Genomic DNA, 26,097 nt, shown 5'->3' on the forward strand with positions numbered 1-26,097 from the left:
TGGTTTCTTGGTTCATACTGTTAACAGCTAGAAAAGACTATTGGGGCCATTTATCTTCCCCAGCACCTTCTGGGACTACAAAGGAAGCTTCCTGCTCAGTTTCAGTTTGACTTCTCTATCTTGCGACTAAGACGTGTGCTGTTTTCAGCATTAGGGTCCTATCATGTAGTTCTCACGGGCAATCAAGAGGAATGGAAAGAATGTGTAATGCTTGTGAGGGGGAGCTCTAGGCCTTCCCTGAGCAACAACTCACAAGGAGGTAGCCTACCTCTAGCACTGAGACTCTTGTTTAATAACCCACAGCTTCGAAGAACAGCTTTTTCCAGCCTCCATGGCTACTTTTAACTGCTTGCAGTGAAATGGGATAGCAAAGAAATAACTTAAAATAGAACTTATAATTAAAAGGGAAACAGAGCAGAAAGATTTAGAAAATTCGCAGCCCAGCCATGTGTTAGAGACTAAAAGAACATTTCGAAAGAAGAAACCAAGAGTGTAACTGAGCAACTGTCTGATGGAGACATTAATACAAATAGGACAGAGGGATCATCAAAATAAAGGAAGAAAAGCACATTAGGCATTTCAGAAATCTTGAAGTCTGCCCCTCCCATTCCGGGTTCAAAGTTCCAAGGGACAGAATGGTTTTACTGACAGGCCATGGACATGTCCATATACTCATTGCCCAAGACTGCCTCAAGTACTGAATCGCAAATGTGACTGCAATGCCTCTTATCCTCCTTAGCTAAAAGTCAAGTAGGACAAAGGGTGGCTCAACCTCCTGCTGTAAAAGAGCAAGCTGTACTTGGCAACGTCTACCGTGTGCTAATTCTGCCAGTGCACACAATACAATGGACAGAGACATGGAGACTTCCATCTGGATTTCAAAGCATATTACAGACAACCTGAAAAAGCCGTCAGAGAATTGTTGCATGTTGAGAGTCATTACAGATAGCCCTGATTCGATAAATATTGAACAGGAGTGTGCGGTTAGAGCTGTCACAGAGATTCTCCATGAAGACAGTGCTTACTGGACCTGAAGTAAGGCTGCCATGGAGACCCTAGAACTGTAAGGCTGCCAGGGTGCAACTCCAAACTGGTAGAACTATAGTGAGGAGTGACTTTCCAAGGCCTTGAGAGTCTAAAACCAATATGTCTAAGAAGGAGTATGTGGAGTCAATAGTGATTATTCTAGTGTTTAAGACTGATTTGTCCTGTGGAGCTGGAGACGTGCGGGACTGGTTAACTACTTTCTTCTCAATTATTTCTCCCCTCTGAAACGGGACTAACTGACAGACAGTAATAGTTTATTTTAGTTTGTTTTCTTTTTCATTGCTTTTGAGAGTGATTGTGAGAACACTATAGTTTTATAACTTTCCTTCCACACAATATGAACCAAATAGTTCACTTTGTTTATCCTCCAAGCTCTTCTAAGCCTGAATTGGAATACCTTGTGATAATATCCATCTTCCAACTATATGGCTTTAAGCTGCCTAAGCAAAATAGAGACTCCTAGTTCCTCTATTCCCACAAAAAGCTCCTCTTTCCACTCATTTCTTATTTGATTTTGCTGGCAAGCATGCTCTTAGGAAGATCTGTAGCTAAAAACACTTGTAAAATAATATGTGGTTATTTATATTGAATCCTATCATATAGCTGATGGCAAACTGGTTACCACGTACCACCATGGTCTTTTGTCTGTACCAGAGTTCTCCACCATAACCAGAAGCCATATTTATGTTAGCTAAACTAACACTACTCGTGTGATGATTAGTCACGTGGACAAATAATCAGTTTGTCACTAGAGGGCTGAGAAGAAATAGATACCGTCCTCTGTCTAACAAAGAATCTACAAAGGGATTTAATTTTTAAAAAATCACGTAAAGCCCTGTGGAAAATGAACCCAGAACCGTGGTCTCCCTGAAAGACTGTTTACATCAAACTCAGCTCCAACCCCTCCTGCAATGGTAACTAAAGCCCAAGTCACACTGGCAAAATAGGGTTTCATTCTTTTGTAAAGTACAAAAAATACATTGGTGAGACTTTCACTCCTGAAATAGTCCCCATCACAAGTTGCCTGGGTTCAAATTCTGACTTCATTACTTTCTAGTAGTGTGACCTTGTTCAAGCCATTTAACTTGTCTTCAGCTAAGTTTTCTCAAATGTAACATGAAGACATTATTATACCTAAAGCCAAGAGTAATCATGAAGACTAAATTGTATTCTTCAGCATGTTCCTTGTATGCGCATACTCACTAAATAGTAACCATTAGTGTCAGGCTTATCCTTGCTAAGGTGATGCTTGCCACTATTATGTATGTTAATGATCTGTTTTAACTTTCTTTTTTGAATTAATTAATAGTGTTTTATTTATGTACACACATAAGTGCACAACTGTATATGTGTGTATGGGGTACATGTGCCATGTAGAGGAGACATGCTGATCTCTGGTGTCTTCTTTATCATTCTTCACCTTATTTTTTGAGACAAGGTCTCTCCATGAGCCAGTTAGGCTAAGTTGGCTGGCCAATGAAGTTCAAGGAACTTCCGGCCTCGGCCCTACCAGCACTGTGGTTCCAGGTATGTCACTATGAACAGCTTTTTACATGGGCACTAGCTATGCAAACTCAGTTCCTTGTGTTTCCACAGAAACTGTTTTGCCCACTGAGCCCTCTTTTCCAGGCCCATATTATTGATTTTTATTTAGCTTTTTAAAAGTCAGGTGAGTTCTGTGGCTTTTTCCTTACTATGGTTTGAATATAGGGCACACTCTCTCTAGTCCCATATGTTAGAAGATTGACCCTAAAATGGTATTTTGGGGAGGTTCTGTGAACCTTTAAGTGATAAGGCTTAATTGGAGGTCCTTACATGATTGGCATCACAGCCAGCACTCTCTATCTCTCCTGCTCCAATATGAACTCATGCCATTGCCATCTGACACCTTCTCCAGGGGCCAAACCAATTTACCATCTGATCATGGGTTTGAACCTCCAAACTATCAGCTAAATCTTTCCCCTTTATGAATGGATTATCTCCTATAGTTTTGTAGTAACATGAAGCTGAGTGATGTACTCCTGTTTTGTTCATTGTAGTTGTCCGAGCTAAATTATTAACCCAAATTATTACATACACTAGCCTTAATATCAGCTGACACGATCCAGCAAATTTGAATTCTTATGGCTTTGTTTTTTCAAGTCTGGAAAACAGATTCTTCCCCATCTGATGCCATTGCCTGTCTCCAAACTAGCTCATACATCACAACTACTAGCTATCTATTCTTCTGTGTAGGCAGCAAAGAATAGTAATGGATGTGATTAGATATTGGTGTTCTCTATTTCTGTGTAATACAGAAAAATGAAATATCATTTCTAATAGTTTCTGGAAAGGGCTGAACATTGATTTTCTCTGATATATTTGGACGGGGGAGGAAAGACGTAGCAGATGGAAAGGGAGGATTGCAATTTCAATCACTCTAGACATAAGGCAGGAGATTAATTTCCAACATGATGCTATCAGGCTACTTCTTTGAGGAAATGGCCATCAGAGAGAATGAGTCTGAACAGATGGTGCTGTGGGTATGAATGAAGTGGCTACTGAAATGGGTCTTCCTATTAGTTGCAAATAGGTAGTTCAAATTTCAGAAGGCTGTGGTAAATTCTACCAAGAACGCCTGTCTAAGTCAGAAAACGTAGAGTCCAGAAAATTGCCAAGCAGTCTATTCAGGGTTGAGGTTAAAGGAAGTTGATTTATCACTTGGGTCCCTTATGAACAGAAGCTCTATAAAAGCTTGAGCTACTCTTAAAAGTGAGGAGATTATGCCATCACCTATCCCTCTGCGCCATCCTTTGTCAATAAAATTTAAGAAAAATATAAGGAAGGTGATTTTCTCTCACTCTGTTCACTGAACTGCTTGGATAAGCTCTTAGCTGAGCAATCCTATCCTATGCTGACTAATCTAGAAGGATCCCAAAGTATAATCCTTAGTTTTCAACAAGGATTCCTTGGGGGATGGTAGGAACAAACTCAGTAGGGTCTAAATGCAAAACCTCAGAGAAAGGCAGGCAATGTAACTTCTTTAGTGGCCATGTCCTTAGCACACATCATTGCAAATTCTCAAATTCAATCAAGTCAGCTGATGTACCAGGTTTCTTGCAGATAATATAAGCCAAATTTAATTTATTAGCCTGATGATTTCCCTCTCTTCTTCCAAAATCCCTGCCAGCTTCTTTTTTATTTCATTAAAAAAGATATGGCTTTAAACTGGAAGCCTAAGATCATTCGGCTTGATTTTATAGTTCAAAGAGAAGGCAAGTTAGGTAAGAAGATAATAAAATTGAATTTTGCATTTGACCTCTATTTAAACAAAAACAACAGTTACAGAATATTTAAAAGGTCAACAATAAAGTTTGATCACACAAATTTAAAATGAAGATATGTCAAAAAGTTTATCTTATAAATTAACAAGAAAATGTGTAAACAGGACTTTGCAAATTGTGGCACATAAACAAAATTCTGTGGTCATCACCTGCTTTTTCAAATACTATTCTGTTGGAGCACAGTCATATCCAATCATTTAAAGCATTGCCTGTGGCAATTTTGGTCCTACAATGGTAGCATTGTAAGGTCCCACAATGCCGAAATACTCACTCTCTGGTCTTTGACGGGGGAAAAAAATGTTTAAGACTGCCAAGAATGTGGAAATAAATTCATAGGCGTATGCAGCGGATCAATTATCTGCACAATTAAATGTGTCCCACCAGAGAAGAAATATTTGCATTGTAATGTATAGAGCAGTATGTTTTTTTTTTAATTAAAGGCAAAAACAACCCAAAAAAATGTAGTAGGTAGGACTTCCAATTTCCTGCTTCGCACATTGCAAAGTTGTTCTCAACTTTCTTTGCCAATTGCTAAAGAACCATTACAGGTAGCAAAGTTTATCTATAAATGAGAAGAATAAATACTCTATGGTAAAGTGTAAGGCCTTGAGAAAGGCTACAGTTACTCTTTAAAACAACTAACAGTTCAGTTCTGGAAAACTGCAGCTTTCACACAAGACCCAGGGGTTCTTTCTGGATGTTATCAATTAAATATAAATAACCTCTATCAGAGATGATCCAGATATGTTTGTCAATAATTAATGTTTAATGACTTGATATTGACTTTTCCCCCCAAAGACTAGCTGATCAGTCGGTAACTTATAAGGATACAAAGGTCTAAGGACGTCCATGAAATTTTTATTAACTTTAGATAATAAGACTTGCACAGAAATACACTAAAATATAACAACAGTTCCAAGAAGACAGTACTGGTGATGCTCACTATAGCACAAATAATAAAAGCCCAGAGACAGATATTAGGGTTCAGGCTAAAGATCAGAAAAACAAAGCAGCCAAGTCACTAGAAAGCTATTACCTCTATGAAATTTTTAGACTGAAAGAGAGCAAGTTCCTGGCTCATCCCACCTCTTATTCCTCTCTAGTGCTAGGATTAAAGACATACAGCCACCATTTCCTGGCCTCTATGACTAACTAGAGTGGCTGCTGGGATTAAAGGTGTGTGCCACCACTGCCTGGCCTGTATGGATGACTGGTATGGCTGTTTTGCATTCTGATCTTTAGGCAAGCTTTAGTTACTAAAATAAAAATGAAATATTACTACATCCCCCCTTTTCTCTAAAATAAAAAGACTATAACTAACATAAGAAAAATTATAAACACGTAGTACAATAACTATATACAATATATACAGGAGATAACTATACCAACAATGTCTAGTCCATTTGCATTTGACAACTTCAGAGAAAATACTTTCTATATATCCTATCTTGATGAGTCCAAAGTCCTGTACCTAATTTACTTCCTATCATAACTTGCTTTCTGCATCTGGTAAACAAGAAAAACTCAACTATCTAGTTTTCCATTCCCTCAGAAACCCAAGAAGGAAATAATATTAGCTGAATAAGCAGTAAATGCGAGCAAGCAACTTCCAAAAAAAAATGTGAGAAATGACAGAAACAGCTGACTGCCTGGACAGTCACCCAAAGTTCTTCTGCAACGTTGGCGCATCCATCTTCATCCTACAGGCCTAGCATTTTGGACAGACCTTCCTTTCTGTGGAGCAGAAAATTCTGAAGGGCTCTCCCTCCTTGTCTTGAGAAAATTTGGCAGTCACTTATTTTTGTGTCCTGATTGTCCAATTAGGACAGCATACTGTCAGAAGTCAAGGCAAGGGCATTTTCTTCCCCGATGGCTTACTTTTGCCACAAAGAAAAGTAAACTCCATGTGGAGTTTCTGTGATGTCCATTATCTTCTCTGAAGTAAATCGGTGCTGCCAGGAGCAGACATATCTCATTGTCGTTTAAAAAAGAACTGATGTTATTAAAAAAATCTTTTTAATTCATTTTTATATTAAAACATCTTAAATGCCATATTTTGTAGATCTCTGAAGTGTTCAAAGATAATCTGTCTATCTAAAATTTATCCTTGTTTGACCTTGAAAACATTCTTAATATGACAAGTTAGATTATAGTATGTGATCAACTACTAACCTGCATTTCCTTATTATTCTAAACAATTGATAATAATTTTCAAGGGTAAGAAATCTGCATTACTTTGTTAAATGAGTTGTATAGGTACAATACTTTGAACACGAGTTGAAATGTATGTACAGTATGTTCTAAACAATTAATCTCAAATTTGTGTCAGTATATAAAATTGTATATAATATACAAAATTCCAATCTAATGTAAAACATTTAAAACTAGTAGTTGCTTTTTAAAAGGAGATTCAATAATCTAACTTTTTATTTCATCATATCTATATCCTCCTTTTTTTCTTTTCAGAGTAGATTCAATAATCTACCCTTTTATCTTATTATATTTATATCCCCTTTTTTTCTTTTCAAAACAAGAACTCTATCTCTGACCTTCTTTGTTCAACTTTCCTCCTGACTATAACAAATCACAATGTGTAAGCAAACCTCCTAAACAATAACAAATATCCATAACCCATTGAATGATCGAAAACCACACACCCTCAATAATGTCTTCATATTATGAATCCATCAGTAGATTAATTCTTTAATTATTTCAGAGCCTTCATGACCTAGCCTCTCTAGAAACACCATCATAGATATCCAAAGATATGCTTTACTAAAGTCCTGGACTTTCCAGTCTGATCACCCAGAGAAAACTATCCAACAGGTTGACACCCACTCCACCTTCTCCCAACCACTTGCGATAATGACGAAGTTTGGAAAATGTCTTCTGCCTAGAGAAAGGACAGATCTTCCAGATATGAGCTCTTTTCTTCCTGGACAGACGATGACAACCTGCTCACTTTCCATCTCTCCCCACTCCATGGCCTTACAGCAGTTGTATTTATGTTCATGGCCCACTCAGACCTATTTCTTCCGAAGCCTGTAGGCTTATGTTAATTTCTGAGATTATTCTTTCCTGTGTCCAATTTACTTTATAAGCAGAGTTGTTCACTTCCCCTGGTTTTGTTTGTAGCTTCTCTTTCCCAATGTTTTCCAATGCTTACTCACTTCTCTAGCCTAGCAATGACTGACAGCCTTCAGAGGCCGATGCAGCTACTCAGTGAGGAAAGTGGGGTTTCTTGCAGTCTGTTCCCCTTAATTTTCCTCCCTCTCCCCCTTTTATTGCCACTTCCCTGTTTTAGAAATCCCTTATACAAAGTGAATTAAAAAAAATAAAAGGAAAGAAAGGAGGTAAAAATGATGAAAACCAGTATATCATGATTTTGTAAGGTCACCAGTAACTGTAGATTGTTATTGTTGTAGTCTTTAAAAGATAGAAAGAGAGTGTTGATTAAAACAATATTTTTCTATTTAATGAGGCTCCCAACTGTCTTCCTCCCATTGAAAGTGAGTTTTGACACTATGTACTTCTTTTCCTCAAATGTAATCAGATCAGTATTTCCCCCATCTGCTGGAATGCTACCCATGCTTTACACACTCAGATTTTTCTTCCAAAAACCTTCCCCTCACTGTCTCTGTTCTCCTCAATCTTCTGGTTCTTATGTGAGTCTAGGGAGCTCCCTGGGCTTCCATTTTATTTTCATTTCTGAGACAGAATCTCCTGTATTGCTAGTGTCATTGACCTGTATAGATATAGCAAAGGATGTCCTTGAAATTCTGATGTTCCTGCTTCCATCTCCAAGGTGCTAAGATTACAGGTATTCTCAACATTGTCCAGTTTCTATGGTCCAGGTCACTGAAACAAAGACTTTGTGCATGCTAGACAAACAGTCTACTAACCCAACTGTGACTCCAGACCCTCTTGCTTTCTTTATTGGCCTGAAAACAAAGTCCCCTAAGATTTATTTTCAAGTTGGAAGACTACTCTAACTCATTTATTAGGGTCTATGCTCTTCTCTAGGTGTGATCCGGAATACATAATGTTCTCTGGCTATAGATACCATTTCCACCAACATCGCATTCTAGACAACAGTTTTATCAAATGCCCCTTGTCTTTAGCAATGCTGCCTGAAGCATGGAACTCCTCATTTACAATATTACTTCTCCCTAACAATACCTAATTCTTTCTACCTTCCTGGACTTGGAAGAAATTGAATTAATCCTCTAAAGTCCTGTATGCATGCAAAGTCAATACCATTTGTAAGAGTCTTTTCTGTTGCAATTATGGCTTTATTTAGTTGCATGGTCTTCAAAATGATTGCTTGTCTTTGGTCTTTGAAGTCAATATTTCAGCAGTTTCAACAGCTATTGAGCTAAACATGAAACACCATATACCGTTAGGACTTTATGATCTTCAGCCAGAAGACCACAAGCAAGATCTTCTCCTTCTTTGTTTTCCTTGTTCTGTTAGATAAAACTGGACATATCATGATAGCCTAATTTTAAGAGCGGACCTTGACAATTTCACTACCTGGGTTGAATTTTGGCCTTCCTACTACTACTACGTAATTGTAGGTGTATCCATTAGCCTCTCACAGCTTCTTCCCATGGGAAGAATACCTACCAACTAGGTGCTGTGAATATTCCATAAGTAAATGCAAGGAAAGTGCTTAGGGAAGTGCCACACAGCAGCCCACAAACATTACCTGCTTAGGTAAGACGTCACAAGAGACTAGAAAGTTCAGTTTCTGAATTACCAACTGAAGCTCCTTGTGTTCCTAACAATAACCCTGCCCTCTGTGTTTCTCATTTCTTGCATTTAGATACCCACTCTGCTGATGGACACCCAGTTCTCTGAGTTCACACCAGACATCACTCCCATCATGTTGGCCGCCCACACCAACAACTATGAAATCATCAAATTGCTCGTCCAAAAGCGGGTCACTATTCCACGGCCCCACCAAATCCGCTGCAACTGTGTGGAGTGTGTGTCCAGCTCAGAGGTAGACAGCCTGCGCCATTCAAGGTCCCGACTGAACATCTACAAGGCTCTGGCAAGCCCCTCACTGATTGCCTTATCAAGCGAGGACCCCATCCTCACTGCCTTCCGGCTGGGCTGGGAACTCAAGGAGCTAAGCAAGGTGGAAAATGAGTTCAAGGCCGAGTATGAGGAGCTCTCCCAGCAATGTAAGCTCTTTGCCAAGGACCTGCTAGACCAAGCGCGCAGCTCCCGAGAACTAGAGATCATCCTCAACCATCGAGATGACCACAGTGAAGACCTTGACCCACAGAAGTACCATGACCTAGCCAAGCTGAAGGTGGCAATCAAATATCACCAGAAAGAGGTAAGCTGAGATCATCTTTGGTTCCTGGAAGCTTAAAGCTTTCAGGGTCCACAGCATCAAATCAAGACTCAGTATTTTTCTATCACATAAGACTTCAACCATGTGTGCTTGGCTAGGGTTTCCAGTTAGACCCATTTATCTGTGATACAGACAGCTTCTGTGTAGTTTCTTCTTGACCAAAAAAGTAGTCACCTGATTCTTTGAAAGGGAGGCATTTTATCATTCAACCAATAATTGTCAAGGACTGTTCTCTGGGTTTAGAATACTGAGGAGAGGAGAAATTGCAGTCCTCCTGGTTTGAAGATGTTTTACAAGTTTAACTTACTATATTTGGGAACAAAATTTATAAAGATAATGATCTTCATAATTTATATAATAATATGAATATACCTGATCACTTATTATTTTACAGTTAAAAGCTTTCTTTATGTCGATATGAAACAATACAGCTAGTTTCTAGTTTGAACATAAGTAAATGAAATCTAATTTTATCTTCACAAGATTACCTACACAAAGTGAATTTAGCATTTTCATGATAAAAAAGAATCCCTTAAATTCCTTGGAAATGGGGCTAGAAAAATGGCTCAGTGGTTAAGAGCACTTGTTGTTCTTACGGAGGACCCAGGTTTGGTTCTCAGTGCCACTTAGTGGCTCCCAACTATCTGTAGTTCCAGTTCCAGGAGATCCAGTGATCTCTTCTGAAATCTGTGGACAGCAAGCACACATATGGTATACATTCATACATGCAAGCAAAACACCCATACACATAAATCATTCAAAAACTTTAAAACTTTTTCTTAAAGTCATGTGGTTTATTTGTCTTAATAAACTGAAGAGAATGACATATTAATTTTTTGTTTATTATTCTTATATCCATTTTTCCTTAGTTTTGGTGGTAGTGGTGGTGGTATGGTGTATATGTGTGTGTGCATGTGTGTGCATGTGTGTGTGTACATGCACACCTAAGAATGCATTTGTGGCATTTGAGACAGGGTCACATGAAGGAAGCTCCTTGGACACATGATCTTCTTCCCAAAGGACTGAGTTTACAGACATGTTCCACTAGTTTCAGTAGTTGCTTACGGGACGGGGGGGGGAGTTGTTTCATTTGGGGTTTTGGTTTCTCCATATAGGGTTTCTCTGTGTAGCCTTGACTTGTCCTGGAACTCACTCAGTAGACCAGGCTGGCCTTGAACTAATAGCAATCCTCCTGCTCTGCCTCTTGAGTTCTGGGATTAAAGGCATGTGCCATAACTTCTCAGCCTAGTCCTTATTATTTTTACTTTTGTCTCTGTGTTTTGTCCTTTCCCCTTCTACACACTTAATAGTATCATTAAGTGTGCACATAACTGAGTGTGTGTGTGTATCCAGCTGTGATATACGATGCATACACATGTGTGTACAGGCATAGTCACGCATTCATATGCCCAGGGGTTAGAGAAGGACGCTGGGTGTTTTACTCCACTGTCTGCTTTTTCTCTTGAGACTGGGTCTCCCATTGAACTTCAAGCTAGGCGGATGGCCAAGAAACTCCAATAATCATTCCAAACCTGTAGTTACAGCATGCACAACCATACCCAGTTTCTACCTGTCATATCCCTCCCCCCTACACAGGGCGCTGTAGTTACAGCATGCACAACCATACCCAGTGTTTTACATGGGTTTGTGGGATTTGAACTCTCAGGTCCTCATGTTTACACAGCAAGTGCCCCTACATCCTGAGCCGTCTCCCCAGCCTAATTATTAGTTTAAATGGATCCTATCTCCTGATGTAATGCAACAAATTCAATCAAGAGTCACATATTCAGAGCTCATAAACAATTTGAAGACATTTTAAAAAGATAACTTTCCTAATGACCTTAAGACCCCGAAGAAGGCTGGTAAAAAGGATGAGCAAAAATCTCTCTCATAGGTCAAAGGTATTCAAAGAGTAACAACCTCTACATGAGAATGAGAGAATACTCAAAAAGGAAAAAAGTGTTTAACAGTAAATCAGGCATGGTGGTGCATGCCTGTAATTGCAGTTTCAATCTTCTCTTGGTATATCCACATTTCTCCTTTTAGGGAATGTTCAGTAGGTAACACTGTGTTTAAGTATGAACCTCTGTGGTTTTTTTTTATTTTATTTGATATTGGATCATAGAAGATTATTTTAAATATGAGAGCAGATTCTGAACTTGAAGTCTTGAAGAACGTTAAAATTGTTAAAGCTTAGGGGATATGTAGAGTTAATGCATTTTGCATTATCAAATAGCTATGAGCCTATGAGAAACAGAGACAGAGTGTTATGACTTAAAGTTAATATGTTCCCCCACAGGATCGTGTTTTGAGTGCTTTTTCTCCAGCTCATGATATTATTTGAAAGGTTGTAGAGCCTTTAGGCAACAGGGCTTGGGTCTCTAGAGCAGGTCTTACGAGGTTATACTTACCACTCAATCTGCCCATGTCATTGCTTCCTGGTCCCTAGGCAACTGAGCACCCAATACCATAGACAGAGCTGCTCTCGCCACCATGTCTTTCTTATTATGGTTAACCGCAACCCTCTAAAACCATGAACCATGAGCCAAAATAAACCTTTTGTCCCTTAAGGTATTTCTGTCATGTATTTGGAAACAGCAAAGAGAAAAGAAACCGGTATAATATTGTCCTCAGAAACAAAATCTTAGCCTAAAATGGAAGATAATTCATTATTCCCTAAAGGGCTTTTTCACTGCAGTTTTCTCATAATTATTCCTACTACGATTCAAAATAGGATCTTCAAAAGAATTTAATTTGGTGAAAAAGTATGCTCCAAAGAATTAAACAAAAGCCAGTTCCGAATTATAATTTTTACATAAAACAGTAGAATGAGGAAGCATTTGTCTCTTAGTAACAGGTGCAAACTGTTGGACTGTCCTTACATGTCAATTAAATCTTCAGGTATTTTCATATTGACATTTGTTGGTATGGAATGACTTTGGAAATGTCACAATTTCATATATTCTAGTCCATTGGCAGATACACCAAAGCCTTTAAAAACCATGTTATTTCATTTGTTTTTTTTTATTTATTTATTTTTAATTAAAAATTTCCACCTCCTCCTCTCCTCCCATTTCCATCCCCCTCTCCCCATCCCCCTCCCCCTCCCTCTCCAGTCCAAAGAGCAGTCAGGGTTCCCTGCCCTGTGGGAAGTCTAAGGTCCTCCCCCCTCCATCCAGGTCTAGGAAGGTGAGCATCCAAACAGACTAGGCTCCCAAATATGCAGAAACGTGTAATCTTCATTTTACAAAAGATGAAGCACCATGTTCATTTACTTCTTGGAGATCATCTGACAAGTCAGAAGTAGACAGTCAGGCTCGTGGTACAACATTCTCATTGGTTATATTCCATGACCTTCTGTTGAACAGAGACTTTTCATGGCAGTGTGGTAGCCTAGAAATTTACTACTAGGTAATTTAAAGTGACTACAAGTTTTTTGAATTTTCAATCAAAGTTTATTAGTTAAAATCTCTTAAAAACAATAATGAGGTTTGGAAAATTAGTCAATAAAGATCATAAGCAATTATAACATAATAACTTGAAAAATGATCACATATAAGGATGCAGATATGTAGCTTATAGAATATATGCAGGTATATAGTTTTCCTACTTTAGCTAAAGCATTAAGATTTGTACTTTCTACTTCAGTGCCATCTACTAGCCTGTCTCTCTTGATCTCAACACCTCTAAATTTGTCTCAAAATATATAGCCTTGAGCCCTCTCCACTTCTCTATGCAATACAAAATCTGATTTTGGCATTAACCTCAAGAAGATCCAAAACAAGGCTACTTGAATAATGGACCAGCCACTCACTCCACACTCCTGGAACAGATTCAACATCTCAATCAGATACGTCCCATAAGCATATTATTAATACTGCTCCTTTTAATTTAACTATCTACTTAATCTATATCAACTATCATCTAGGTTCTTCTAGCAATATCTTAGGGTTGACTAATTTTCATAAGGCACAGACTAACTCACTTAGGAAGTAAGCCCATCTCAAACAACTGTGCAACTCTTGGCAATTTAAAATGTTCTCTCTACTGAAAATACCCTCCCCAACGGCTCTTGTGCTTAAGTGTGTTCTTACTACTAAACTTTCTCCTTATCACCTTTAGCCCTATTTCTAACCCTGTTCCATACAGCAACCATACTTAATACAAGAATCTATTTCTTGAAGTAGAATTACAACATAGCAGTTCTTAAATGCACATGATTATACAATCAAAGCAGATACTGAAATTACATTTAGTTCTTAGGTGCTATTACACTTCCATCTCTCCAGGTGTTACAAGTAAATAAGAGGCTAAGCAGATCCACTTATTACGAGCTTCCACCATCTCCTTGTTCTGATGTCTAAGAATCACAGTCTCCATTCACTATTGTTCTGTCTTGTTTAAGGCGTTGTCCTATTGTCAAGTCTAGAGTAGGCTTACAGGCTTCTCTTATTAGGGCGTGCCTCCGTTAATTGTTTGCTCTCTACAACACTAACAGTTTTAACAAAGTCTCATTAATCAGTTGTGGGATGGTTCTAAAGCCTATATTCTCGAGTTCTACTTGGATTGCTGTCTACTCTTCAGCGTGCCTATCATGTTTGTGCAGCATCAAGTTTGCTCTCTCTCTCAGGCAAATTGCTCACCCAATAGAATTAACAGTAGACTGGTGGCCCCTCTCTAGATGTTTCCTAAATTTGTCCAGTTATTTATGATTTGAGTTTTATTTTGACAGAAAATTATACCTCGTATCCTACAGTTAGAATTTCCCTCACAGCAATATATATTTCCCCTAGTTGTTTCTAAACCCTTACTTAAAGTGTAGACTATGTTTTCTAACTGTCCTACAGTTCTTTGATTGTTATCATTATTGGTAAATATTCTTATTGAATGTGAAAAGAATCTTAACTGTTTCACTAATTATAATTATTACTACTCATTAACATTTCCTACTGGCATGGAAAAATAAACTATTTCTTCTTTTTTTCTCCAATCTGCTTAGGTTTATTTTAAGGGCATCACCTATTTGCTTCTTTGGCTGTATCTATGTGCCTAGAATCTTTTTTCTAATGGGTAAATAAGATTCAACTTGCTTATACAAAGTTATTATAGCAATAGTCTTACTATGATATGTAACTGACCTCAGCATTTACATTTTACTATAATCTTCATTTATTCTGTTTGTACTTTTGTCATGTTAGTTTTGTATCTGTCATGTTAGTTAGCTCGGCCTGTATTATGATCTATATTAAATGCCATATTAATTTTTTTAACTATGACATGCTTTAGGACTCTACATAAATTGGTAAGAAGACCATACTATCTGTCCATGGAGGTGAAAGAATTGGATGGCATAGGTTGGTCTAATCTGTGTATTTCTTGCACATTTATCTAGTTGATCTCTGCTTCAGCAAGAAGGTTCTTCAACTATCATATTTCACTTTTCTGACATGTGGAAGATTATTCTGTCACAAATATTACTAGGGTAAGGTTTAGCCATCCTACTACATTAGGCTTTCTGTCCATATGTCTTAAACTCAGTTATACACAAGAAGGTATGCAATTACCCTTGGAGACCATAACCTCCAGGCTGATGACTTAAGCATTTGACTTGCTGTTGATGAAGTCCTTGTCAGGCCTTGTCTTGCCATTCTAGAACGTCTTTCTTTGGTCTTTGGTACAAGCTTCAGTTTCCATCAGAGAAAAGGATTGTAACAAAGCTGCAGCATGCATCAGCATTTGTGTAAGCAGTCTTTCATGGGAATATCTTGGCCCCAGAATTCTCAAAGGTCTGGTCCCAGTAGGTCTGGAAAACCTTTCTATACCTAGAACATCTTTCTATACTTTTATTGTCTAGAAGACGTTGCACTTTCAGAATTACTTACCTTAACTCTGCCATAGAAACCTGTCTTTTTAACATGCAATGTCTCAACGTTGTGCTGTCCATGTGAAAATAGTCACTGTAATATGGGCGTGATTACCCTTAGAATTTCCATGAATCCCAGAATAGTAACACTAAGAATCGCTATGTGGTAAAGTTCATCAGTTCTTCACTCTATTCTTAGGTAAATTCAGTCCCCTGCTATTATTCAGCCATATGAAGAATCCTAATAGTACAAGGAAAGGAAGAACTACATAACTAAAGTCAGTCTTTTGAATTAAAACTTAGAAAAAAATAGTTTTGCCAAAATGAAATCAAAGCTTCCCTATTCTACATGGTTTTAATAATGAAAATATGCATAACTAGAAAAAAACACCTAATGCTAACGCTTAGAAAACAGAACATATTTGAAATAGAAAAATGATTTTAATATGCTGAATCTTATTCGCTTTCTGTATCATCCTTTATTGCAGGGAGTATATCCTCATAGATGTCAGTCATATCTATCATACTGTCATCTATATCAAGGATTAGGTCTTCATCTTCTTTTACTGAAAGTATTGATTCTAAGTCAGAAAGATCAGCAAGATCCGGTAGAGAATCTTCATCAGGAGGAGGTGCAGCTGCTGCCGCTGCTTCCGCTGTATCATTCTGTTGTGCCAAAGGAGCTTGTTCCTGTGAGACAAACTGCAACAGCTCCTCGGCTATTCTTATTAGCTGGGCTACGCAATCAATAAGTCCAGCAACCAGTGCAGGGATCGACACAGATTCCATGGCTCAGCCCTCTTCTCAAGAGATAAAATATTACTGAAAGCAAATGAGTTCTTGATAAGAGTGGATCTTGTGGAGGCGATTAATGGCCCTTCTGTTGGCGTGGAGAAGAAATGAGGCAGTTGGTGTGATTATGATGATGATAATCAAGTATGGAAAATGTCTGAACTAGTAGTGGATTACTATTGTAATCATCACAAGATTGTCACATCCAAGACAACACACCAAATCAGATCTAATAATGGAAAAAGACAAATACAAAGATCAGCATCCTTTGACCTTTTATCCATACTTCAGGTTATAGACACAGATACAGCTACACAAGAATTGTCCATAGAGTTAAAGGAGACCTCTAGCTATTGTTCTTCCTTTTTGAACACCCAATGAGGATCTATTGCCTCCCTTTTCCTTTGAATTTCTCATGATATTTATTTTTGCTCAGGGATTTCAGAATAAAATGAGTATAGGTGGTGTTTATATCTCTCCTGAACATCTCCATTGAGAAAAGACACCCCATCACTCAGCCTTTAACTATATATATTAGCATCTTTGCCTCATTGCCATTTATATCTGAACGGTTAAATGCTTTGATGTTTTTAGTTATTAACTCATTCAAGTTTTCAATTGTCCTGCATCCTGGGGACAGATGTTACTTGCGATAAATTGTAAAAGCTCTTCATTTGTTCTTATTAATTAGGCTATGCAATCAATAACTCTATTAACTATTAGAGGAACTGACACTGATTCCATATCTCAGTAGTCCTCTCAATAGATAAAACATTACTAAAAAGCTATAGCAAATTGTCTTTTGATGATAATGAATCCTGTAGAGCTGACAATGGTTACTCCATTCATTTAGATGAGAAATGAGGATTTTAATTTGATTATGATGGTGACCAATTGTGGCATGAGGCCAATGGTGCTGCAGAACTTGTTGATGGTATTTGGGGATTGTGTCAATTGCCAAAGATTAAATAGCTGTAGAATATTGACAAAGTAAGATACTACTAATAAATATGAAAGAAGTATACTACTAATAGAAATAAATATTAATATAAAAATATTATATTTAGTGAAAATTAGACATAAAATAATACATACTGTATACTATTCACATAGAATGCTAGAAAATCTATGATGCAAAAAAAGAATAATTGTATCTAGGGAAATGAGAAGTATTTAAGAGAATCATAAGTGAACTATCTAGAGTGGTATTAATAGTTATATTTTACAGAGTTTTAGGTTATATAATAATATAAAATTGCTGGATTTCATTGACTACTATTGTACTTTTATCACCCCTCCTAAAATAACCAAACATAATCAACCCCCTACCTGCAAAACAGATGTTAGATGAGATGGCATACCCATAATATTGTAATAAATTATCAAATTTGTGGAAGGCCTATAACATATAAAGCACCAGGTAACCTAAATTTACCTTTTAGTGTCTAATACTTACAATAAAATAACAATATGAAGTTATGATTGGGAAAATTGAGAATCATAGGTTTTAACTGTGTTATTTATGGTCAGTCACATGGTGGAGCTCGGAAATTACTTCCAAAGATCTATGTCAAAGGGAACGCATTTGTGTACCTATACTAGCATGTTTACTTTAATGGGTCCATAGCTGACATTTCATTCTCCTAAACAGGAATAGAATGAGAATGTTCCTTACAATTGTAATCCCTTGAAACCGGCTAAATTCTGAATTGAATGTGTCTAACACAAATTGATGGAGAGAAGTGGATCCTTCTCCTATGGGGTTCATGTCATTATCAATTGTTTCATGGAGATTCACAGATGTGTCCATTCAATCCTCCTCTGATGTGCTGAATTTATTTAAACTGTGGAGAGTTACTCACCTCTAATAGAATCAAGATGGACAAAGGGCTTACAGCTGTACCTAGAAAATGATTGCTGGAGTTCTGCCTTCAAATAGATTGCAGATGCTCCTGCAACAACCAAAAAAATAATAATAACACATACACTCAGAGAAAAACAAAGATAAATTCCAAAATTAGTAGATCTAAGGCTATCAGAAAGGGCTGGAAAGAGGAAAAATGCAGAGACCTTTCTAATGTGAGCTGATGGTAGCAGGCATTTTCTGTGGCATTTGCTAATTCTGGGCACAGCTGGAAGATAAAGATAGTCCAAAGGTAGAAGGTCTCTACCAAGGAGTGAGAAATGCCAGTGTAACTGTTGCCAATTGCAGGAGATCAGTATAATGGACTGAATGGAATTTTGAGGTATACAAGGCTAGTTTTTTGAGGTATGCAGGGTTAGTTTTTCTTACCTGAAATTAGCTGAGTTCTAGGCTGGCCCCTGGGTAGGAAGTTCTCACGATAGGAATGGGTATTACCACAAAAAGCCTGCTGGTCTCCTCCTCAAAAAGACACCTAGATTTTGAAATTGGAGGGACATAGAAGAGGGCAGTGAATCAATAAGATCAATACTACTCTTGAAGGACACTCTGGGCAAAACTCTTCTAAAACATATAAGCACATATAAAGAACCGTGCCTCATAAGGGCAATACTAGAGGATTTATACTACCAGATATCAAGCCTGAGGCACAGAGAGACAAACATTTCACATTATCTCTCCAATGTGGAAGTTACAGTTTGTCCATTTGAATGCAGAATACTGATTACTAGAAACTGGTAAGGGCTATAGAGAAGAAGGATAAAGAAAGGTTAGAAAATGGGAACAAAAAAACAAGTTAAATATAATGATTATGCTCTGTATTTCCATGACACAGTAGGTTCATAATAACAAACTATATTTTCTGAGTAACCAGAGATAGGAACTCAAAGATGCCAATCATGAAGAAAGGACATGTTAATTACCCTGATTCTATTAGTGCATGTTGTATGCACATACAGAAACACAATGTCATATACCATGAATTTGTGCAATATTACACATCAACATAAGCAAACATTTTTAAAATAACAAAGCTAAATGTATAGCTACAGACATTAAGGCCACATAGTACTGGTACACAAATAGACAAACCAATGGAACCATGACCATGATCATACATCAGATACTAATTTGAAATGGATGGTAGACTTAAATCTGAAAGATAAAACAAGTATGTCACTTAGACCATAAGAGAAAAGCTTCATGATCTTAGGAAAACAAAGATTTGCTACATACCCTCCCAATTAGCTAATTATTCTTTTCATTAAAATAAGAGCTTTTATCTATCAAAAAGATACCTTAAGATGGTAAAATGGTCAATAATGAAGTAGGAAAATATTCAGAAAATATTCTCAATAGAAGGTTTATACCTACTTACTCTGTGCACATATTTTGAACCCCTACAAATCAAAAAGAACAAGACAATGCAAATCTCAAAGCAAGAAAAAGTTAGCTACTATTTGTAGAATAGACTATCTACATGACCTGCAAATACACAAATAGGTATTTGTCAAATGAAAGAAATGCTAATACAATCCACAATGAGATATATCAAACCCCACCAGAAGTAGAACATTTGAAAGGACTGATAATAAGAAACAGAACAACGGAACTACTGGAACTCACATACATTGCAGGTGAAAGCACTGGCTTGTACACCTACTTTTGAAAACTGCTGGACAGTATCTCCTAAAGCTAAATCTACATCTATTGCATGAACCTGTAGTTTTACTGCTAAGTACATACATATCCAAATTAGAGTGTGAACATCTACCAAAATACCTGTAAAAGAATGTCAAAGGAAACCAGAAGCATAAAAGTATGTCAATCACCTCATGCCATTTAGATGAAATTTAAGACAATGATGAGTGTTGCCAGCATTGTTTGACGAGCCTGTCATTAATACTAAAGAAACAAAGCATAAATATTCAGTGAGGGCTCTCTTTGCCTGGTGTAGATACTTCATGTCAATGCAAAGGCAGGAGGTCCTGATTGCCAAACAGTTTTTACTTGATGCAATATGACATAGTCTGCCTCTCATAAGTAGCTGAGAGAGCTAGAAGAAAGGTGATGCTATCTAACTCATAACTTGAATCTGTCTGCTTGTCTTACTTTTTGTCTGCATGACTAGTGAAAACCCACCATTTTCTTCTGAGTTCGTAGCCTGTTATTTGGCACCAGTTCCAACTAGAAATCTGGCAATAAGTATCTAACGGTGGGACAGAAAAGGAGCAAAAGAATCCAAATCCACTGGGCCAGTGTTTATAGTCGATAAGCTTCCCTGCATCAGGCAAGGTAAATTACTTTATATCCAAGGGGAACAGAGGGAGTTATATGGCAGTGATTAAAATGTGCCTTTGGTGAGTACAGGTTCCAGTTCTGTATTCGCAAGTAGGACTTTTTTGTGCTCCCTTCTGCAGCATTGCAGTGCCATTTGGACACAAGCATTTAATTTAAATGCCTAAACAAACAACACTTCTGTTAATGGTTCCTCAGCTGGTGTTGGGATTACACCTCCCTGCCCTCAGTGCTGGGAGCTTTATCTGAAGACCCTGCAGGTTTTATGCAATACAAACAGCACTTGGTAGGGAAACAAGGAAAGTAAATAAATAATCTCCAAAGTGGGTGGGAAAGGATAAGAGATTTTTGAATGTGGTAAAAGAAGCAGTTGGAGTAAATACATTGTATGAGATTCTCAAAGAATTACTAAGAAATTCTTATTTTTAAAAGCCACTTCTAGACATATATAATTTCTCTTTGTACTCTTTACCTCCAGGGAAACATCAGGAAGACCTATCCCATAATTTTTATATACTAGGAGCATCTCTGGGGGGGATATAGTAAAAATAATCAACAGGATTTATCTCTACACCTGTTTTTTAAACTTTCTTTTTATGTATTCTTTGTGTCTTTCACATCATGCCTCCCAAACCCACACAGCTTTCCCCTCAATAAAATGAAATAAAATAAAATAAAATTTAAGAGAAAAGCGGGGAGAAAGAAGGGGAAACCTCATCATGGAAGTTGCAGTGTGACACAGTGAGTCACGTGGTACACCCCTTTGTCCATACATTTTTACATGTGGGTGTTCATCACAAAGACTCATTGGTCTGGTTCAAGGCCCCTGGTCTCTGATATACTATCGATGCTGGACCCTCACTGGGACTCTTCCTGGACATCCTGTTGCTGCTCTTGCTGTCCTCTGCCACTTACACCCCTTTTTGAAAGGTAGAAATTGTTGCTTTTACAGAAACTACATGCAATAAGGCATGTGCCTGGTATAGGGTCTGACATTTGGAAATGTCCATGAACCATCTTTAATTTATTAAGAATAAAAGAAAGAGGTGTGTAGGTGAAGGGCTAAACACGGCCCCTGTCTGAAAAATATTAAAAAAAAATCAAAACAGAAACCAAAATAAGGGGGAGCAGAATGCCTTTATAGTCAATTTAAAGCCAGTTGCTTTGACTTTCTTTCCTCCTCTTTCTGATTTGTTCATTGCTGAAAGACTTACTTACCCTTAAGAAAAACAACTTGAAAATGTCTCTTAGTTCTTTTCCTAGACAGACACATAGCTTTTCAAAACGCTATCCAGCCATGGGGTCAGCTACCTTATCTTGGCTGAGGCGGACATAAACAGGCTTGTCTCTGAAGCTTAGCTGCTATAAGAGTACTCCAGAGCCCAGGGGGGGGGGGCGGGAAAAGATGTAATACTTCCAGAAAGAGTTTGGACCCTCAAATAGTACTAAGTGCAGAAGAAAAGGCTGAAAATTAGGTTGATAACAAAACTGAGGGATAAAACAGAACTGAAGGGGCTAGGAAAATGAGGTTCACTTTTGTGAGAGGGAAAAAGAAAAATTGGAGGGGTTTGATGGGAAAAAATATTCTCTTTAGGAGAGACACCAAAATGATAATAGTGACAAAAAAGGTTGTATATTGTGACAGACTTATATTTTCATCCTGACTTTACTAAATAAAATGTTCCTAAGCTACATTTGCCTTAATTTCCTTATCTGTAGAATAAGAATAGCAGGAAGATTGCATGAGTTATTTCATGAATGGTTCCCAGTTTATAGTAAGTGCTGTATAAATGCTATCTGTACAGTCTTGCTAGGGGAATTCCTGGATCCAGGAAAAAATGTGTGGTGAATCCTGGTCATTACTAGTGACTTCTGGAAGGTAAGAGAGACGACTGCAGGCCCTGCAGAAACTGGAAGAAAGTAGTAGAGATATAGTTCATCTCATAACTCAAACGAACTTTACGTAACGACTTTAGACTTTGAGAAAGATGCAAAGGTGAATACACTCTCTAGATATTGAAGGCTTCTTACCGTATGTCTACCACGAATTCACCAAAACTAGAACAGACTTTCAAATCTTCCTATGTGACTCATTTAAGTAACAAGAGGAAGAAACACAAAGCCTCTTACCCTTACCATCCCGGCCTGGGTTTTGTTCTAAGTTTCAAGTGCAAGACTGAGCCCTGGAGTTCTGACCTCCTCTCCCTTTCTGCAAATGTCAGTTGGCCAAAAGAGGGCACATCCATTTTCCTAACAGGAATGATCAGAGATAATACAGTCCTCCTCTGTGCCTGAAAATGTGCTTATGCCATCTGACAAAGAATGCACCTTTCTGGTTTTAGTGGCTTCAAAATATGATTCCATAATTCCACTCAGTTAACTCATCCCAGGGTTTTACAGGTTCTTTCTTCTGGAACCATATCCTCAAGCACATTCCCATATATTGAACTACAATAGTCCTATCTGACAAAGATTTGTATTGCACAGCTGAGGGAGTGGAAACGGAAACATATTTCACCTCACATCTCATTGCTGTGAGGTTGATAGGGTAGCATGGGGGCTATATCTCCACTATGTATCTAAGAAAATCAGAAACCTTAAAAGCCAAATGATGCAAGTGCTCAGCTGGAAACCTGATTTGCTGCTCTTCCCATAGATCCCAATAATACACTGCAAAGTCCCTAATCCTTGAAGAAAAGTCTTCCAAATTCCTTCTTAGAACAGACACATACCCTGCATATACCATTACCCAATGCTTTAAAAATCTAATAAAGTATTTTGCTAATATATGAGAATCAAACCACAAAATCATCTATAGAGCCTAGATGGGGAACTGCCAAGTGAACCTCAGAGACTAGGATTCCCATCGTCATTCCCTTCAAGAAAGAAAATATGATTTGAGTATCCAGGCTATCCAATTAAATGAATCACCTGTTTCTTCCAAGCCACTCTGCCTTCCTCTTGAATGATACACAACACCAAACAGTTCTCTACGGGAACGTAATAACACAAACGAGCAAATTACAGTGCAAGTAAGAAACTGCGACCTAAAGTAAATCCCAATGGCTGCTTCCACTGGGCCACTAATTGCTGATGTTGAAAGCTTTTTCCTATCGCCACTGCCACACAAGAAGAGTGGAAACTCTTTTTAAATGCACCACTAAAGGGAAAACTGGTATTTACTTGGCAGGAGGAGAACAGGATACTTCATGCTTGGCATACTGCTACCATTGGCATTGGATCCAGAAGCTGCTGCATTCTGCAGGAGTGGCAACTATTTTGTCCTCGGGATAACATAGTGGAAGATACAGCTATATTTATGTGCAGACTTTTTAATAGAAATGCCTGTCACCCCTGGTAAGCTCACATGAGGTGACAGAAATGGCACAGCCAAGAAAAGGCAAGCCAAGTCTTTAGTGCCTTCTGGTAGCTAAATCCACAATAGCAATGAAGAAGACCTGGATCTTTTTCTTGGGTACCAGAGCATTACTATACAGGAAGGTATACAGTAACTGTCCCGAAAATGACTGAAGTAGGCCAGATTTGTCTTCTATGTTTTTTTCTCAAACCACAGTAAATTAAATGGCTGGAAGTTAAATCTACTGCCATGTCATCTCTGATGGCCATAGTGAAACAGAAAAGTTTCGTATGTAAACCTCACACTGAGGGTAGAAGTATCAATATAAATAAAAACTGATAAATGTTTGATAGAAGCCTATCACTGAGATACAAGCATCATTGAGCCATGAAGGCATGACTACCACAGCCACAGAGACATGTACAGAAGTATTTGAGACTGGGGAAGAAGGAAGGGCGTAGAAAAGAAACATTGTTTTAAGGAAGATAGACATCGGAGACAGAGAAAGTTAGGTTCAAACCTACATGTTTCCTTACCTTAACCATTCAATTAAGCTTACCATGAGAGAGACAATTTTTAATTGTTGGAAGACACCTTATCAATTTAGGTAAAACATGAAAGTGTGTGATCTCAGTTCAGGCATAGACTTAAGCATTGTCTCCTTGACATTCATTGAGGAAAGAATTCACTTCCTGTAAACTTGTGTTTTGTCTTCTATATGCTGAGGATGGTGAGGGCACCTGTCTCAAGGGGTGGTATGATGATCAAGTAGGATAATTCCGAAAGGTCTTTTATAAGTCATGGAGTTCAAGGGAAAAAAAAAAAACTTCGACTGGAGTGACCAACCAATCTGGTTTTCCAGGGATTAAAGCTTTTACAGAACTCAGAATTTTTGACATTTAATGAAGAAAATCTCGAGCAGCCTGGAATACTTAGAACGCCTTAGTTATCACAAGACCTTAACTTGACTGAGCCCATGATTGGGCTGCCACTGGTCTTAAGCAGATATAGGTTCTAGTTTAACCTTACCTTGTCCCTGAGTAGACCTTCACTATTCTTGGACCCTTGCTAGGTTTTAACTAGCCTCCAATTAGAATTTAACTAAGACTAGCTCTTGGGGGTGGGGGGAGAAAAAGTAAAACCTGATGGGACTAATGAGTCCTGGCCTTCAGCTGGATGTTGAGACTACTGAGTCCTGGTCTTCAGCTGCTCTTCCCTCCTAGAACCTTCTAATTAAAGTTACTAGAAGCTGTGCCTAGCTTAGAGGATCAGAGGATGGGATTTTCACCTGTTGGCCATTGACTGCAGTGCATTTAAGCCTACGTGGTGCTAATAAAGAGGGGCTTTGGTATCAGTGTTTAAAGGTCTGCGAGTCGGTCTGTCTCTGCGTGTGTATTCTCAACCTCCAGCCCCTTGCCAGAAGCTCGCGAACTGGGGTCTAGCGCATAGAGCGCAGATTGGGGCCGCAGTGCGCGGCAAAAACCCACTATGCTGGCTCAAACTTCCTGTATCTGAAATTAGATTCTGAATAGGCCTTCTCTCTCTGGTTTGTGTCCTGGCAAGATGTTAAGAATACTATGAATAGATGTTAACCAGGCATGGCCTATGACTAGGTTAACTGGGATCTATTAGGGCTTACCCAGGCTTAGGCTTAGCTACGTGTTAACTTCACTAGGCCTGAAAGGGAACTCCCACAGAGGAACAAGTAGCCATAGCTGTAACGGGCCTTGAGTGGGACAACCTGTGAGGAATAGTACAGAAACTGACTATCGAAAATTCCTCTGTGTGAAGAAGCCATGACCTCAGAATGGGTTGATCTGGCATGCGCATAAGAACCCTGTATGAACTCTATGGTTATACCAGTCAGTGTGATGGTACAGGTTAACAGAGTTCAGACTCTTAAGGCCTTGGGCTCCCACATGGCCCTTGGACCGATCTGTAAACAGACAAAGGTAAACAAGACAAAGCCAACTAATTCTGTCCTGACACACCTCTTCTCAAAATGCTGGCTAAACTAAATGCCAGCCTTGAGCTACGTTACCTAACTGGGCCTTCTCTAGACCAGGACTGCTGTGTATGATGGTGTACAGGCCAGGCTACCTATACTGGAGTAGGAATGACTTACCAGAC

General features: G+C 38.3%; 2 protein-coding genes across 2 annotated transcripts in view; one reads left to right on the forward strand and one right to left on the reverse strand.

Annotated features, from left to right (window-relative positions):
• Positions 1 to 26,097, forward strand: part of Trpc5 (transient receptor potential cation channel subfamily C member 5) — a 277,912-nt gene that overhangs the window by 163,288 nt on the left and 88,527 nt on the right. The window contains exon 3 of the mRNA XM_075957321.1: positions 9,196 to 9,717. Coding sequence (XP_075813436.1) covers positions 9,196 to 9,717 — 522 coding nt within the window. The remainder of the gene's footprint in view (positions 1 to 9,195; positions 9,718 to 26,097) is intronic.
• On the reverse strand, positions 16,055 to 16,387 carry Trpc5os (TRPC5 opposite strand). Its single transcript, XM_075957322.1, has one exon. The coding sequence runs from the start codon at positions 16,385 to 16,387 to the stop codon at positions 16,055 to 16,057; it is 333 nt and encodes a 110-aa protein (XP_075813437.1).

The sequence above is a fragment of the Microtus pennsylvanicus genome, chromosome X, assembly GCF_037038515.1.
Source record: "Microtus pennsylvanicus isolate mMicPen1 chromosome X, mMicPen1.hap1, whole genome shotgun sequence".
Classification (NCBI taxonomy): domain Eukaryota; kingdom Metazoa; phylum Chordata; class Mammalia; order Rodentia; family Cricetidae; genus Microtus; species Microtus pennsylvanicus.